Source organism: Haemaphysalis longicornis, unplaced genomic scaffold (genome assembly GCF_048455015.1).
Source record: "Haemaphysalis longicornis isolate Haplotype H1 unplaced genomic scaffold, Haemaphysalis longicornis Haplotype H1 scaffold_4, whole genome shotgun sequence".
NCBI classification, from domain to species: domain Eukaryota; kingdom Metazoa; phylum Arthropoda; class Arachnida; order Ixodida; family Ixodidae; genus Haemaphysalis; species Haemaphysalis longicornis.
Genome location: NW_027526361.1, coordinates 32,087,710 through 32,105,475, shown reverse-complemented (window position 1 = coordinate 32,105,475; position 17,766 = coordinate 32,087,710). Strand labels below are relative to the sequence as shown.

At 49.3% G+C, this 17,766-nt stretch overlaps 1 protein-coding gene across 1 annotated transcript in view; it reads right to left on the bottom strand.

Moving 5' to 3' along the window:
* Nucleotides 1–1,572: 1,572 nt before the first annotated feature.
* LOC144178471 (uncharacterized) overlaps nt 1,573–17,766 on the bottom strand; it is a 34,529-nt gene continuing 18,335 nt past the window's right edge. The window contains exons 5-11 of the mRNA XM_077706352.1: nt 15,891–16,127; nt 9,961–10,064; nt 7,595–7,728; nt 6,422–7,256; nt 5,063–5,218; nt 4,423–4,560; nt 1,573–4,144 (exon numbers count right to left, since the gene is read on the bottom strand). Coding sequence (XP_077562478.1) covers nt 3,630–4,144; nt 4,423–4,560; nt 5,063–5,218; nt 6,422–7,256; nt 7,595–7,728; nt 9,961–10,064; nt 15,891–16,127 — 2,119 coding nt within the window. The 3' untranslated portion in view covers nt 1,573–3,629. The remainder of the gene's footprint in view (nt 4,145–4,422; nt 4,561–5,062; nt 5,219–6,421; nt 7,257–7,594; nt 7,729–9,960; nt 10,065–15,890; nt 16,128–17,766) is intronic.

Here is a 17,766-nt window from a genome sequence, read left to right as displayed (position 1 = left end):
TTTTCATCATTCAATCCACACGTTGTTCAATGTAACAAGCGTGTGAACTTGTAGCCGCACGATTTTTATAGTTTTTATTTTGCAACCTGAAAATAACCTTTCCAAGCTTTTCCGAACGCCACCTGGTCCAGTCTCTATTGGTGCAACTAGACCAGGCTCCGCCCATGCTACAGGGGTGTTCTCCAGATCACGCTGCTTGATATTGCAGTCCACCGGAAAGACTGAAAAGAAAAGCCCGAGAAAATTGTTGGACCGCCGCGAGGGCCAACTGCAGTCCATGCGAACTGGCGACGTCCTATCACGTGATGTACGGACCGCAGTCCAAAAGAGTGGTTTGGTGCGCCGTGTGGGTCGGCCTCAAAGGGGCCATGCGGACAAAATACAAGTTTGTTTTATTCAAAAGATTTCGTGTTTCACAGTGCCCTCAGCGCTTGTCCAGCAGCAAACAATACCGTATTCACTGAGAAAATCAATCTAGGCTAAAGTTTTGATTCTCCCACCAAACCGCGTGTTTTCACGACGTCTACCATGAAGTCACAGGGGCGGGTATTCAAACGAGCTTTCAGTGCGTCATTAGGCTCTGCAGCCTTGCTTACCTCAGTCCTCCCGGATGGGCTACCATACGGAGCCGTGCACCGTTGTCTGCCATTGCTTTGTTTTTGACCGTATTTGCACCTGGCTTGTTTTTCTTACGGTAGAAAGTAATCGTTTCGTAAAACATGGGATACACTTGATAAAGTCACGAGACATCGCTTACTTCAATCGGCGAGTGTCGTGTAAAGTAACTCCAAAGCAGCGGACTGCTGTGCAGCTAAAACAAGCATACTGCACCCATACCAACAGCAGTGTGCATCGGCAATTCTATGTTTACATATATTTTCTTAACTTTCATTGTTTACCCCACATTTCTTACTGCTGTAAGATGAATATGCATTACATTTAAGCGCAAATAACTCGTTTGGCAAGCTTATAAGACCTGCGTAATTCGTGTTTGCTTTTGCCGGCCTCAGCCAACCGCACAGCTGGGCATATGACATCATAGGTTCTGTTGCGGGAAATGAGCTAGTGAGTCGCATGGCTGTTCCCTTTTTTTTTTCTTTTTTTTTTCGAATTATGTAGCTTATCTGAGCGAAGTTTACGTTGCAAGTGGTGTCACGTCAGTGATTCTAACGAGGCAATCTTTCAAATGAACCAAACTTGTGTTTTGCCTGCATGGCCCCATTGCATTTCATTCTGCTCCTGGCCGACGGGCAGACTGGCATGAAAAGAAAAGTAATGATCCCACCCTCACTGTGGAAACGTACAGACGCAGTCTAGGCACACAAAAGAGGTTGCTTTCATTCTCACAGGGGCAGCACAGATGTGTTCTTACCACTATACATTTTTGGGAAGGCAAAGAGAACAGCATTCTATTAAAAGGGGTAAAATAACAAACCTCTGCCGATATTTCTCTCATTCCGACGCATCTCAGAAAGCGACAGCCCAGCTCTGGGCCCCACGGCACTTGCAGTCTCCACACGGTGCAAGCACGAGGCCCAGCAATCAATGCCACGAGTGAGTGAGGGCACAACGTAAAGTTGCAGGAGTATTTATTCCGCAGTGATGGCTTATGAATACAAATCCAAATTTAGAACGGAAACACAGTATTCGCCAATCTGAACGCACCTTGCCGACACGAGCCCGTAGTGTGTTCTTTTGGGAAATGCTCGGCTCGAGACGGTGGGCAAGGTGCCCAGGACAACTGCTTCAGGTATTACTTAAAACGTGCCTATCAGTGAGCGGGAAGGGGGAAAATTAATGCAACGTGAGAATGGATTCGGCCAGCTTGTATGAACGCATTGCACAGGACTCGTAAGACCATAAGAAAAATAAAAAAGTATACCCGTTCAAGAACACAATGCTCCGCCCCGAGAGCGACCTCGAGGCCACAAATGACAAGTTAGCAGCCTATTACACGCCATCCACGCTTCCTTCCCCCTCGATTCTTTTTAAAAACCCGCTCGAACACTGATATGAAGTAACAGTCACAATGAGAGAGAATTACACCTGTCTAAACCATTTTGAAATAGTACACTGCTGAACTAACCCCAGAACCACCTACGCCGCCTACCTTGGGAACACACAGCCCCAACGACCGCAATCCACCGCCCTTCCTCGAGTAGTGGCTGCGGCTTCACCGCTCTCAGGACCTTAGTTTAGCTCCACGAAGCATGGAGGCAGATCGACAGCAGTTCCAGGCCAGGCTCTTGGGAGGCGCCCGACCCGAGTGCATGCTGCAAGCTTTGCTTCTCAGTCAATGAGGCTTGATGAATCCCTTCCGATTTTTTTTTGCGTCTTTTATGAAATATATAAATAACAGAGGTACCACAGAGATGCAACGAATGTGATAAAAGATGGGCAATGCCCTGCCTTCTCACTCTAGATGACCTAAATTGATGAGACGCCACGGTTCATTTCTAGAGATGTCATGATCAACAACACATGCCATGGGCACACTAAAAACAAAAGCTGTACAAGAACAGTGCGTTTGTTCGTATCAAGGAACCGAAGAGGACAAAGAATTTTTCATCTTTTTCCTGCCACAAGAAAATGTTGTACAGTACTACACTACAAAACTCCTGCCAGCATGCGAAAAGAACAAAAAACTAGATCTTTCTCTTTTTTTTTTTTGTCACACAGCAGACGACACCAATAACGTCATTTCTGAAACAGCAAAGTTCTCTCATACCCTAAGAATAATCATATACACATGTATACATATTTATATATATATATAACGTACTGGCAACCTTTTTATGCCTGCGATTTGTATGGTCCACATTGCAATATGAAACAAATAAAAAAAAGAAGTGTGTCCAACAAGGATTCATTTGCTTTAAATTGTGCAACAAATTTCAATACAAAATGCAGGGGAAAAAAGCTTCCTCCGAAGCATCATTAAATAGCTGTACACAAGATGAGGCATGACAAATCAACACCGAGAGAACAGATGCATTACGTTATCGCCACGGCACGTATGAGACAATGAACGAAAGCAGCAGCGGGCACCTATGATACAGGGGGTTACTTACAACCACGCTACCTATCACTTGGAGAGGACGACGACCACAGGTAGAGGGGCTCAATCATGAACAGGGAGCTGTACACAGCCAAAAAAGTAGCTATATTAAAAACAAAATGCAGAAGGGCACCCCTTCTCACTAGCCAGTCCTCCGGAAAGGTGGGCGGGGGAACACGAGGGGTTGGGGGCTCCAAGAGGGTCCCCCGCACGCACACTCCACCACGGAATAGACATGCAAGAAGAGAAATTGAGCACAACAGCACGAGGAGGAAGAGAGGGCCGGCTGCTGCCCAGCCTCTGGACGGGACACTCCCAGCACACGCCACCTCGTGAGGGAGAGCCGCCACGAGAGAGAACGACAAACACCAAGCCCCCGGTTTGAACAGGTACGCGCGCGAGACCACCCCCTCCCTCCAACACTCGCTGGCAGTGGCCTCAGCCCCCATCACGCGACAAGCCGCAGCCGGGCAGCTTGCTTTGTACTGCAGCCCCTGCTGACACACGGGGGGCCAGCGGAGGCGTGATCCCACACTGACGGAAGAAGACAGTCCGAGCAGCGCAGTCATCGCTAGGACACCGACTCCTGGGCTAGCACCGAACGTTTGGGCAGCACCGCACCACCACCAGCCTGGCCAGCGGGCACCTCGGGGCCCGCGGACGAGGACGAGCCAAAGTCGGCCGCTCCCAGGAGCCAGCCCGCCGGCGACGAGGAGGCCGGGGCGGCGGCCGTCCCGTCCATTGCGCCCGCGGGGGCCGTCGGGGGCCCGAAGTGGGCAGGGGGCTGCTCCAGCAGCGTGAAGCCCTGGTCGGCGGCCGAGGACAGGAGCGCCACGGTGCGCAGGGCCTCGCCGCCCATGAGCGCCTGCGTGAGCGAGTTGATCTCGCTCGAGCTCAACGGCAGGTCCGGGAAGGCGTCCACCAGGTCGGGCAGGTCGGGCACTTCCCCATGCGCGCCGCCACCGGCGGCCGACAGCTTGGCCAGCGACTCGCGGGCCATGTGCACGTCCTTGGACACCGCGGCCAGGGCCCGCTCCAGTTCCTCCGTCTCTTCCTTGCTCGGCACGTACTCGCCATTCTTGGACTCTGCAGGGGCACCAGAATGCCTGAGACATCACTCGAGGGCCTTGCCTGCCGTGCTTACAAGGGGCACCGATTCGATGGGCGAGCACTGATTCTAAAATCAAAGCACAGGCATCAGCTCAACACTTCAGTCCCCTAACAGAGTACAGCATTATTAGAAATCACAGGACCTGGCCCGCAATAGTTTCGCCTGTTCCTTCACGGATCAGTACTATGTGCCAGTTTGTAGACATTCAAGTGAAACAGCGCTCCACTCTGGCACGTTCTCTCCAAAAGCTCACCTGAAAAGAGGTCACTGAATGCGTCGTCGGAGATCTTGTTCAGCACTTCCGTGAAGTCGTGCTCTTCAAGAAGCTTTGTGGCCTGGTTTGCCAGTTCCGCAGCATCCAGCGGTAGTTCCAAGGACTTCTCTATTGTATCTGCAAAGGTTACAAAAATCTAGCAAGCCGACACCTGCAATTCATTGCTGGGACATGCAGCTTTCACAAATGCCTGTCTTCTGCTTCAAAGTTTCGGGGTTGTATATGCCGGGTAGGGGCAGGTACAGTGCAATGTACATGTAACAAACTTCCCAATCACACTGAAGTCATTCGCAATATCTGCAGTTCATGATAAGTGAAGCTTACTAAACTGCTTGTCATGTATGTTGTTGGAGCCTTGAACGCCCGCACCATTATAAACACAACACCACAGCATTAACAATCCCTGGACAAATAAAGGCCACATGTGCAACCGACCTTCAATCATTCTTAGTTCACTACCACTGAAATGCTAGTAATGTTTATACACAGACTATGCTTAGTTCTGCCTTTGTTCACATCAGACACCGCAGTGCAATTCCTCCAAATAACACGCATGGTTTTGGCTTCACCCGGCCAACACCGCCGACACAACGGGAACAGAACCCCTGCTGCTGCGTACCTGGTGAGAACTGGCTCTCCAGGTCAGTGGCCAAGTCGGGCTCTATTCTCTCCACCAGCTCTTTGGCCACAGCTTCAGCATTCATGCCACCGGCTGCCACGACGTAGCCGTAGCCATCGGTTATCTGTGTGCCTGCCAAGGGTCCCACAACAGGGGCTGAAAGGAGCAACAAAGACCCCCTCTCACCAACCTGCTGCACGAGCTGTGCACCTCAGGCAAGTCGTCTCTAGCCTCGGCTTATCACCAATACTGCACACTATGAATTGAACTCCATCTGACCACATGCATAAAGAAGGCTCTTCACAACACGCATCACGACTTCTTCATTCCTAAATCTAGCTATGACTGGAATCACTTTCCTGCCTCTATCATCGATATACCTGACTCTGCCAGCTTCAAGATTGCTGTACATGATGCCTTGAATTGATACGCTGCTTTTTTTTTTTTTTTTTTTTTGTACCTAACAACATTGTACCACTCCTTTCTGCAAATTATTATAAACAAATAAATAAACTGATTACAAATATTTTCCCAAAGCTGGCTTCATAAGAGAAAGGTGGCACAAGCTGCCATTGGCAAAAGCAGAGAGATTCCAAGCTGCACAGCCTCACTCACAGACAGGGTGCCATTTCATGAAGCTACACAATGCTGTCCTCTCTCCCATTCATTACGAGAAGAGAGTTAGTCTTAGTGTACAGCATTGTCACAGAATTTTTTGTGCTCTGCTTGTGCATTAGTTGGTCTGTCACAACTTATGAAGCCATTTTCACTGAACCTCAAGAAATTAATGCCGAAAAGTGCACGCAATCAGTGTGTGCACTTCAACACACTGATTTTATCTACTGCAATGCATCAGCTCTCACCCAGTGCAGTTTCATAATTTTTTTTTCCCTCTGGCATTGATGTGTACTCCGAGCAGGTACGACGAGTACTAAAGTTCCCTTGCTTTCATCCCAAATAAAGAATCACTGCAGAACACACTAATATCAGAAGGGGGAAAAAAGCAGATATTGCACTGTTGTAAAGAAACAAATTGAAACTTTACACCTGCATTCTAAATCCTGGATATTCACACACCACAACCACTTGCCGCATGCATGGATAGCAACATGCAAGCCAGGGAACATTTACGAGCACAAACTTTAATAACTACTCACATCTAATGCTCAAGGTCTGAGTCTATTAATGCTTAATAGACTGTCAAATGGTTCTGTCAAGAGGTTCTGCTATTAGGGCTCCCCTGGCACTTCCTGCACTACCAACCACGTTCCCCCAGCTCTAGGTGCAGTCACAAGACTGCCCAGGACTGCCACCTGCCACAGGCAGGGCTGTCAGAGACACGGGGGAAAGGACACGCACCCCCAGGAGGGGCCTCCATGGCGGCGACGGACGGGTGCACCACAGCCTGCGCCACCACGTGCGAGTGGTTCACCGCCACGGGCCTCGTCACAGCAGCAGTGCTCCCACTAGCCACCAGGCGCACCGAGGGAGACGACGGGAGCGTCACCGATGGCAGCATGCCTGCCGCGGCTGCACCCAGGTGGCCCGCCGTGGTGGCGGGAGAGGCCACCACCGGCAGTGCCGTGTGGTGGGCTGGCACTGTGCGGGTGGGGGCCAGGAGGTGGGAGGGCGCGACCTGTGCCGCCGGCCTTGGCAGGGGGCGGCTCGTCAGGACGGGCATGGCAAGGGACGAAGAGGGCGAGGGGGAAGGGGAGGAGGAGGAGGAGCAGGGTGGCGGGTGGTGGAGGACCTGCGCCACGGGGGACGCCTTGGGCTCTGTCTTGATGCGCACAGCCTGGAGCAGGGGCTGCGGCTGCTGCGGCTGCTGCTGCTGCTGGGGTGGTGCGGATGGTGCCAGGGTGGCTGCCGCCGGGGGGGCGGCCGGGGTGGGCAGGCCCAGGAGGAGGTTGGAGGAGGAGTCGCTGCCGCCCAGGAAAGGAGGCGACCGGGACGAGCAGGGCGAGGAAGACGACGAGGAGGAGGCCGGCGACTGGACCAGCACCTCGAGGGGCACGCACGACGATGAGAAGGATGACGATGAGGGCGAGTGGGGCGCCGTGTGCGGAGAGGCCAGGCCCGAAGACGCGGCCCGCTTCTTCTTGCCCCGCTTGGGCGGCCGCGTCAACGCAGGCGGCTTGGACTTCTTGCGGGGCTTCTTGGGCTTGGGCTCCGAGGCCATCTTGTTGTAGTTGTCCTGGGGCGAGGGAAACAAGAGCCCACACAAGCCTTCAAAAGGGGGCACGAGCACCGCTGCCTGCTCACCCAAAGCAGGCTTCAGCACAAGCAAACTAAACACAAGTTTCTACAATCAGTTCCAACACTACTTTCACTAGAGCCAGTAGGAACGCCTGGCGTCATAAAGAACGTGCCCCTGTGCACCTGAATGCAATGTACATGGCAACAAAGGTCTCTTCCATTGTTGGAATTAACTAAAAATAACCAAGCAGATACGTGAATCGGGACGCAAGACAATTTGAATACTGTAAAATTTCACCGCCCACCAAAACAGGGAGGAACGCCCAAGGGACTCACCCTTTTCTTGGCGTGCTCTACACACAGGGGCAGCTCATGGCACATGTCAAACACCGGAACACAGCACTGCGTGTTGTCCGCAAACTTGGCAGTGCAGTGCTCAAACAGGAGCTGGTCCACGTTGTACGTTATGTCTGGCGCACGACGGTTAAGGAGAGGGCTATGGTAATGCTTCTTGGCAAGAGCAAATCACAGACTCGCGTGCATTGGGAAGACAACGCAGCAAAGCACACCTGTAGCATTACACAGGCAGAATGGGTGCCATACAGAACAGCTACTACTCCCGCAGCCCGTCTTAACCCTTGACCCGGTTTCGTCATCAAAAACTTTCTTGAATCCAACCATAAACAGCAGTCTAAACATTCTATTTAATTACCACCCTAACAACGCGACATCAGACACCAGCAACGGACCAAAACTATGACCTGCTCCCTTACAACACCATTAGCATTGTTTCTACATGCTCAGTAACACATTATTGCTCCTCCCTGCTATGGACCCCATGTCTTGCTTTTAGAAAATCAGCCCCTCCTGCAGCAGGGCCGACAATGATGATGATGTCTGGATGTTTATGGCGCAAGGCCAACTACAGCAAAGAGCGCCAAAACAGTGGTTAGGTATGAAGGATGTAAACGTAAACTCTAAAATCGTTCAACAAAAACAAAAGTAAAATCAGTAAAAGACAACGAGGATGGCTGGTGTAAAAAGCCAGGTTGTGATTGTGCGTGGCATGAAATAAGGTTGAAAAAACTACGCGTGATAGGAAATGAGTTGTGTCGCTATGAAACTTAAAGGTGCATTGTAGCGGAATCATGGGATCATCCGCTAAAAACAATGCTGGGTGTAGTGGAATGTGTTGTCTGTAGAGGTCAGCGAAGTGTTTGTGTCGTGTTGTGTGGAGTGCTTTGCACTGCAGTAGCACATGGATCATGGGTAGGCCGTCTCCACACCTGCTACACAGGGGTCTTGGAGATCCTGTGAGCAGATAGAAGTGTGTTGCATGCGTGTGGCCTATCCATAATCGAGCTAGGGTAACGTCATTGTGTCTGTTGTGTGTGGCAGTGGTGTATGCTCCCAAGAATGGCTGTATAATGTGTAGTTTGTTGTCTGTCTGTTCATTCCAGTGTGCTTGCCTGTTTTGCGAAGGTGTTGTCTGATAGCAGGGCAAACAAGAGTACCAGCACCACCCTACCTGTCAGCGGTCACTCAAGGAACAGTACGCGTGCCATGATTTAGTACAGCTTAATTCGCGTGTTAACAAGCCTTCCGGGCAACTCTGCGTGACCCTAGCCGCTCTTCGAAGCATTTGCAACCACGACAAGACCGTACACTGCAGGGTGGTTGTAGCAGCGAGTGCCCCGCGTTGTGTTGTGGTGTGCGAGCCCCTTTTCCAACAATTTGGCCTCCACTGCGTTTCTTCATCTTCATCCCAAGAGTGATAGTAACGCACGATGCACTAGCGATAACTGCTGCACTCAATAGAGCCGCCGCAGGAGTGGTGGTGGTGTTATTATTCTCAGGTAGGGTGGACAGTGGCACTGAGGGTGCACAAATACAATTTCCTGAAAACAGAACAGGTATATCTAACTAGATAAATATTGCCACTTACTTCAGTCAAGTTATTTAACACAAAATGTGGCGTTACTTCAAGTTGTCTCACGTTCTGTGGCATGCTCAGCAAGGACAAGATTATCACCGCTCCCAACCAATCGCACTTGAGAACCTCAATTGTGCTTTGGGGACATGATTGAGCTCCATCACAATTGAAACTGGCGGTGCAGGAGCACCCAATCCGAATCAGTTCAACCAACACTAGTTGGTGCCAACAACATTGCTTAGTGGGCAGTGTCGGACAATGTTGTGCAGCTGAAGCTTGCATCGGCCATGATAAGCCAAATATGCAGCCATGCCAAGGTTGTGCATTGTAGCAACGAGCAGGACAATTTGCCTTTACGGTTTGTGGTCTGTATTTGTGCCAGTTTTCTTTACTGTACTGGCAAGCAGATCACATTCACATAAGTACTGCTGCATTTGAATAAAACAGCAAAAATGTAAAGTTTGTTTCTCCAAGTACACGACATTGAGTAGTTTATAAGGCCGAAATGTCAGCCCTTTCTCTGTAGTTTATAGAGACCAAACCAAAATCATTGCTGTGGCTTAGTGTTGCAAAGCCCTGACACAAATAACATGACAGTATTTATTGAGTAGCCTATTAAAACTTGGGGTGCACAGGTGGAGCTCCGCACATTCTGCCACCATCAGAGACAGTACATGACTGCACATTCGTTCTCACCACAGCCAAAACGCGCAATGTCAAAATTAAGAAATAACAAAAGTGACCCCAGCACATGCCGAGAGAAGGATACGCTTTGTACAATGCCTTGTGTATGGAAGGGCAAACTCTTGGCAGAGCCCGCTCTCCTCCTGGTAGCAGCAGGGCCGCTTCTCTTCCTTCGCAGGCTTGCTGGACCTGTGGGAAAGAAAAGGCCTTGCAATTCACTGGCTGCTGCAACCAAGCCTTGGTGTCATGCCCCTTTACTGTGCAGTGCACACAGCTCCCCTACCATCAAGTCCATCATAGGGGTTCACGTTTGAAAACAGGGCCCCAAGTTACAGTGAAGAAACCTTTCCGGGGGCTGCTGTATGGGCAAAATGTACACACACAATTATCCTCAGCCACTGTTGCTTTCATTCACAGGTCACCCACACGTCTTCACTCTTTCTCCAAAAACTCACAAAAAAATGTGCAAAGGGCAATTTCCAGCTTCCGAGCGGGGCAATGTGGCAAGGGCTTTACAGCTTTTTTTTGTGTGTGTGTGTGCTGGCAAGAGGATAATAACAAGCACCCGTCCTGTTACAGGAGCACCAAAAAGTGGAGTGCAGCGCATGCGACACTGTGCGGTGGCGCCTGTCCTTCTGCATGTTAACTCTTTCGTTACGGCGGAAAAACAGCCGATTTTAAGTGCTTCCACAAAACGTTTTTTTTTTCTCTTGAGCTACTGGACACACGTAGCCTTGCTATGCATGAAATTGTAGCTTATAGATTGCTCTTCCAAACACAAAGCAGCAGTTTTGTTAAAGGTACAATTACTTACAGTTTATTCATCAAGTAATCAGAAAAAAAGCCCCCAAGAAAAGTATACGAAAAACACAAATCGGCACTTTTACCGAGACTAAAAATTATTTCAGGTATTTTAAGATATACAAATTGTTCCTACGTTCCTTGGCTATGATTCAATATATAAATGAACAGTGTACACCAAGTTTTGGATTTTTGAGGGCCCGTCAACCTAGCGCAATTGACGGCTGTGCCACGCCGCGAGGGCACTCAAGGGTGAGTGAGTCTCTGTAAAACGTGCATCCAAGTACCGTACTTACCCGATTCTAACGCGCACTTTTTTCCCGAAAAAATAGGTCGAAAAATCGCATGCGCGTTAGAATCGGATACGAAACCGAAACAGCGGAAATTTCGTCCCACCCATCGCCATCACCATGACAAGATGGCGCTAAAGCTTTTAGCAACGATTTTTCGGACGCAGGAAGCATAGGCGCCTAGGCTTTTCTATTGGCGTTCACACAAATCGTCAAATCGTTCCACTTGCGCGCTTGATAACAGCAATGGCAGCAGCGGCTCTCACACGTTCAAAACGAGCGGTCGGCTGAAGCGTGCGCCTCTGGAGAAGCTCGCGGGATGGGCGTGTGAGGCGTGGGCCACGATCCCATCGACCATGGTTGAACGTTAGTTCAGAAGTGTGGCATCGCGAACGTGCTTGATGGCACCGAGGACGAGATGTTGTGGTCAGCGGAGAGCGACGAGGAGTGAGATGAGTGAGATTACTTGGGGAAATAAATCACCCGTTTCTCTCGCATTCGTTTTTCTTGCTCACACAGTTCCGTGCGCGTTACAATCGGAGGTGCAAGTTTTTTAGTTTTTTTGTCAGGAAAATCGGGTGCGCGTTCGAATCGGGTAATTACGGTAACTCTTTTGTGTCCTCGCACAAAATTCTTATCAGTTCGGTGGTAAAAAACAAGAAAAAAAAAAAAAAATCGAGCGCTCTTGACAAGCGTCGCACCTGAACCCTGCAGCGCTAATCTGACACGAGCGCCACACTATCTTGAAGGTGATAGCGTGATACGGCGCAGTGCATTTGGCAAAATATCCCGGCCGTACGTTCTCGAGACCCTAAACACAAAATCAAAACCGCAGTCGTCAGATAAGAAGCACGTTTTACGCAGAGTCACAACGAAATTACCTGCCAGCGCTTGTTGAAGTGCGAGGCCCCTGAACCGGAGCTTCGTCGTCCTAACTGAAATCTGAAGATCCCACATCATTGCTTGACCCCTCACTGCTGCTGGAATCACAAAAATCGACAGCAGGAGCTGCCGAAGTGCTTGCTACAGCAGTCCGACTTTGCGGAGCGCGGCGCGAACCCGACGCCATTTTTCCTCCTCCTTCCCTCCCCCTTCGGTTCAAATTTCTCTTGCTACGCCGCCACCACACGAGACACATAAACAAACGAAACCGAAATTGAAAGAGAAGTTGCCAATGAACACACCAGATGGCGTTAGTTGTCTGTAGAGCGCGGGTTTCAGATTTTGCGGGAGATTTAAAATAATCGGACGCCGGCTTCCGATTGCCTATGGCGCCGTCGTGAAAGAGTTAAAGGAGCATGAAGACAAAATGCAAGTTTGTGTTATTCGAAAGATTTCGTGTTTTATAGTGCCCCCAGCGCTTGTGCGAATGCAAACGATGCTTTATTCACTGAGAAATTAATCAATTTCGGTAACAATTTGGATTTTCCCGCTCAATCGTGCGTTTTCGTGGTCCCAAATGACATCACAGGAACCGACCGCTCTGCAGCCTAGGATCCCTTGATTCACGCATCCGCCGTACAGGGTGGAGACACGTATGCGCTGGCGCCGCCATTTTGGTCCACTCGCTCGCTGCCGAAAGAAGTCCTTGTATCAAAACCGCGCTAAAATTATCGCCGCAACGGGGTTAACTGGCGAAGTTTGAATCATCTTATCTGTTTCGCGTTGCTGGGTCTCGTGGGAAACGAGAACGACGTGTTGTGCACGTTGACCCAACTGCAGCGGCACGGGACTGTTCAAAGGGTGTCTCCACCCTGTACGTTGGTGCTGGCACTGAGGTATTCGCGCGTTTGTTTACGTTACTGTACCTAGATGGCGCCACCATACCGTGGCGTGTCGTTTTCTGCCTTTTTTTTCGTTCTGGGAGAAAATGGTTTCGTGAAACATAGTGCTCGCTCGACAAATAAGTTCACGTAAGACACCGTCGCGTCAATCAATCGGCCAGTGTCGTCTGAGACAACCCCAAAGCCCCGCAGTTCTGTGCAGCTAAACCAGCATAGTGCGCGCAGTACCAACAACAGCAGTACGAAGCGGTACTTCTGTGTTTACATGTGCTTTCGTAACTTACACTTGCCACCATTCTTACGGCTTTAAAAAGAATGTGCCCTAAATTTAAGTGCAAATAGCTCGTTCGGCAAGCTTGTAAGCTCTGCCTAATTTGCGTTTACTTTCGCTGGCCTCCGCCAATCGCAGAACTGGCTCGAATGACATCATAGGTTCTGTTGCGGGAATTGAGCTAGTGGGTCGCATGGCCATTCCCTTTTTTCCTAATTATGTAGCTTATTTGAGCGAAGTTTACGTTAAAAGTGGTGTCAGTATGATTCTGACGAGGCAATCTTTTGAATGAACCAAACTTGTGTTTTCTCTTCATGGCTCCTTTAAGGGGGGGCGCGGGGATCAGATGGCGAAAAGTGACCAAAAAATCGTTTTTTCGGAAGTAAAATTTTCGGATTGCACGTTTTATATTCTTATGCGTCTACAAAGTTTCCCCGTCGAAAACGATCGCGAAGTGCCAAACAAAAATATTTATGTCAGCTGAGGTGACAAATTATTTCCGCAAAATGATGAAAAAACGGCAATTTTCGCAGCGCTGTATCTCCATAACGACGGCACCGGGCGCCGCCATCTTGGTCGCGTTCGATTGGCAGAGTCCTCAACTTCCGATTTTCTGTCGCTGCTTTCATTGTCGCTCACTCACAAACGCACAAATGGCGGAAAATGAGAGATGGTGAAACGAAGCAACCGATAGATTCTAACACGCGACTGACTCTCCGGCCGCGTTAGCTAAGACGGCTCTCCGGATTGGGTGCCACCATGGCAACAACAAAATGGCCGCCGGGCGATTCGGCTGACGCTAGTTCTAGTACACTCTAGCTGACGCGCAGTTCGCACGCACTCCGCGTCGCTAATGTTTTTCTCGGTTTCGCGGTCGGCTCGGTTCCCGTTTAGTGGTTTCATGCTTTGCGATTCCGTACAGTGACGCTAAGCCTGGGATTACAAAATTATATTTTCAGTGTTAAATTAAGTAGAAAAGACGCCAGAATGTTGCAGCGTTTAAAAGAATTTTGATGTCACTAATTTTTTCTATTTTTGCAATGTTTGCAATTATAATGTCCATTTTGCAGTGCTTTTTTCACCTGAAGAAGAGCATGGTATTCTTATAATAATTAATGTTGTAATTATGTACAGTGTATATTCTGCCTTCAAATAGCTCATCTTATGCGTGTGATGCCCAGATATATCTTTTTGACACTGAACAGCCTCATGTACTAAGCTGTAGCTTCATCAAGGTTATGACACCCAGAAATAAGCTGAAAGTCTGCTGGCACATTAATAAAAAAAAACCATGCCTTACTCTTCATTTTGGAGACAGCTATGCATTAGGCATACATGAAGTAAAATATAGGCCCATAGTAAACTTTTTGGTACACTCTGCGTAAAACTGGTGCTTCTGCCATCTTAAGGCCTGCACATAGAAACCTCCAATGAGCCAGGAAGGCATCCTTCATTGCTCGTGAAAAGGATAGCATGGCAATCACTGGGCGGATTTTGACCCTGTCTGTTTTATTTCGATCCTTGATGAATTCTGCAGGGCGAGACAGTCCTGGATTTTCATTTTAGGGCCTCGTTATTTTTTAATGTGGAATTTATGGCTAGGTCAATTATGTCCTATAGGTTACAAGTGAAATTATTCTTTTCTGTAAAAAAAATTTGAAGACTGTCTTGCCCTGTAGTGTTCTTTTGACTACAATTGAGAAGTATTCAGAACTTCCTAGCATGTGCCAACACCTTGCTAGGCTTTTCACGAGCGGGCAACATGTAAACCTCTGTAACACAACAACTACTGAAGGTATCATCATGAAATTTTAAATTTCACCATTTGGAGTGCTTTCCAATTTGCTTGCCGAATTTCATCACTCTACGCCAAAAAACAAAAAAGTTCACTCCGATCCCCACGTCCCCCCTTAACAGAACTGTCCTGTGACTGTCCCTGGCACCATTTCTTTTTTTCTTTTCTTTTCTTTTTCATTTTCGTTGGTCCCAGAAAGTGGACTCTGGTCTTTTGGCATGTGCAGATCTTATGTGAGCAAATAAGGTAAACAGTTTTACTTCCTCAGATCACAAAACAGCTAAGATATCATTTTTTCATAGACGGCTGGCACATTGAGACTTTCGCACAGTGATTTGACTTTGATACACTCCATTAGACCCAAAGGGCTCTGGCACGGGCTTAGAAAGGTATGTACATTAAGGTTTCAAACCACTCCCAAATCTCAATGCCAGAAATTCAAACATTTAGTCATTACTCAACTTGAATTCAAAGCTTGGTATTTGCAGACCCCCAGTCATTGGCAATGGAAACAACTCATTTTACCGCAGAACCTCGTTATACAGCCCCAAGCAAAGTGCCACCATCTATTTTCATCACGAGTACAGCTTGCTGGATCCCACTGATACACAAGGGCCCCATATTCAAAAAAGGGAAAAATAAAATAAAGAAGCACCACAAGTTGCATTAGCCGCTGGCCTGGCGTAATGGTCACCTGTTGCTACTCGAATGACGGCTTGCCGAAATATTTGCATCACAGTGAGGGCAAAAGAAAGGCAATTTTGCGATAAATTGGTACTCGCTGGTTAGGCACCTCCAAGCATGCCTAGTGAAATAACAGCAGGGACTGCTCTGTTCCCACACCCACATGCTTCAGGGCACACACGAGAGAGAGAGAGAGAGAGAGGACAAATACAGGCCACCCTCCTGCCATTCTGCATCAGATGCAGTTTAGCTGCGAGGGGGGGGAGGGGATAACACAGCCAAGAATGATGGCTGGCACTACTGGATTGGTGCATACAGACGGGCTACTCCCCATGCTGTGAGCAGAGCAGATGCCAGTGGATGGGAAGGGCAGCAGCGTGGCGCACTCACCTGTCGGCGGCCCCCGTGGCGGAAGAAGGCGGCTGCTGCCCCTCGAGCAGCAGCCGGGCGGCCGCGTCGGGGCAGAGCAGGGCGGCGCGTGCCAGGTGCCGCACCAGGGCGTCCTGCTTCTCCAGGGCGGGACGGGCCGCCGCCTGCCGCTTGCACAGCACCTCGTAGCGCTTGCGCAGCTCCGCTCGCAGGCGCCGGATGCGCAGCGACCGCACGCTCCGCACCGTCGACGCATCACTGGGAGTGGCAGTGAGGGAGGAGGAAAGCACCACAACGGGCTCTGGCACCCGCAAGCGAGAGGGGCAGTAGCTGCCTACACCCACACACACCGCAAGCCTTCCCTGCACCAACCACCCTTGGTGAAGCGCCCAACCTGTCATTGTGTGGGACCCCGCTTCCAGCCAACCCTCCTGTGTTCTACCAGCTCCTTTCTCTTTGTGGGGGCCCCCTGCAGCTTCACTTGCTGCACCCTCTGCCTCGACTGAAGGAGACAGCAGACCATGGCATGGTTCAAGCGTAGAACATAAGCACGGCACGGCCACGGGATTTTTTTAGATAAAACGACTGTTGCGGGCGCACCATCTATTTAACGCTTTTTTCTTTTACTTTTCGGGCCTGATGAGGTGCCGGCACCCCACGCCAGACAGTTTCAGACCCTTTCCTCCCCCCCTTCCCCCTCTCAAAACCTATTAGCTTAGCTTTTACTTTTCCTGAGCTTTGTTGGATGTCAGGCGAGTAGGTGGGATGTAATCTCCAGAATAAAGGGCATTGAATACGGTATGAAGTTTACTTTTTTGTTGTTGTTGCTTCTCTCACTGTCAGTGTGCATGTGCGATACTTTCTTCTTGCTCAAGGTAAGTTCAGGCACTTGGCATTAGTTCACCTCAGCATTTCAAAAAGAAACATCTTATAGTATGCCCAAGACAACGGCACCATGTCCAACTAGTTCAAACTACTGGTGTAAGCTGAAGGGGCAGCTCTCAGTACACAACGCTCGGAAAACTTCATTTCGTGGGCGGTGCACTGTGCAACTGGAACTGAAAGACACGGTGGTGACTTCAGCCCGCAAGCATCGTGCGACGTCTCTACATAATAGATGGGTGGCGATAACCCCAAGACGCCTGCACAGGCAGGCTTTCGCGATGGTCTGCACATGGGTGTCCCATGCTTGGCGCTTGCTTCCTGATGACATGGTCTTGTTAGTGTTCAAGAAGCGCTCCATTAGCGATTCCCCAAACTGCACCACAAATGGCTTGCTGTGTGGGAATCAACCAGACAAAAGTGGTCGTCCAACAAGACGCCAGACGGCCCTAATGAACAACCTTGCACAAAACAAGTGCTCATAGCTCCAATACAATGATGTGTACCTACCTAACTTATTTTTTTCCAATTTCTTGACCACAAGGTAATGGGGTCGACCTATATTCTGACTTATACTGTAATCTGTAATATTTCTTTAGCATTCTCACCGCTCATAGTTGTACTTTCTGAGTTGCCTATCAAGTGTTCATGCATTCGTACATGTACTATACATAGCCTTGTGATATACATGTCTCTATCTGCTTTTTTTCTTTTTTTTCCAATTGAAGGCTCTGGCTCGTTCTCTCTGCTTCTGCTGGCGAAAGCTGCACATCAGATGCCCACCCCTTCGTCACTGGTGATATGTGGAGTCGGCGAGTTGTTGTCTCGGAGGACACACCCTTAATGGTCATACTCTAGTCACTAGTGATAGGCATACTTTTAACGACTCGGCAGACACCCTTGAAACAGTGACTGACATACAAGTGTGTGTAACTAATAAAGAAAACATTATACAGTTATAAAGTAATCTGATGACAGAGTGTGGAATAATTGGAAGCACGAAGACCTTTTTATT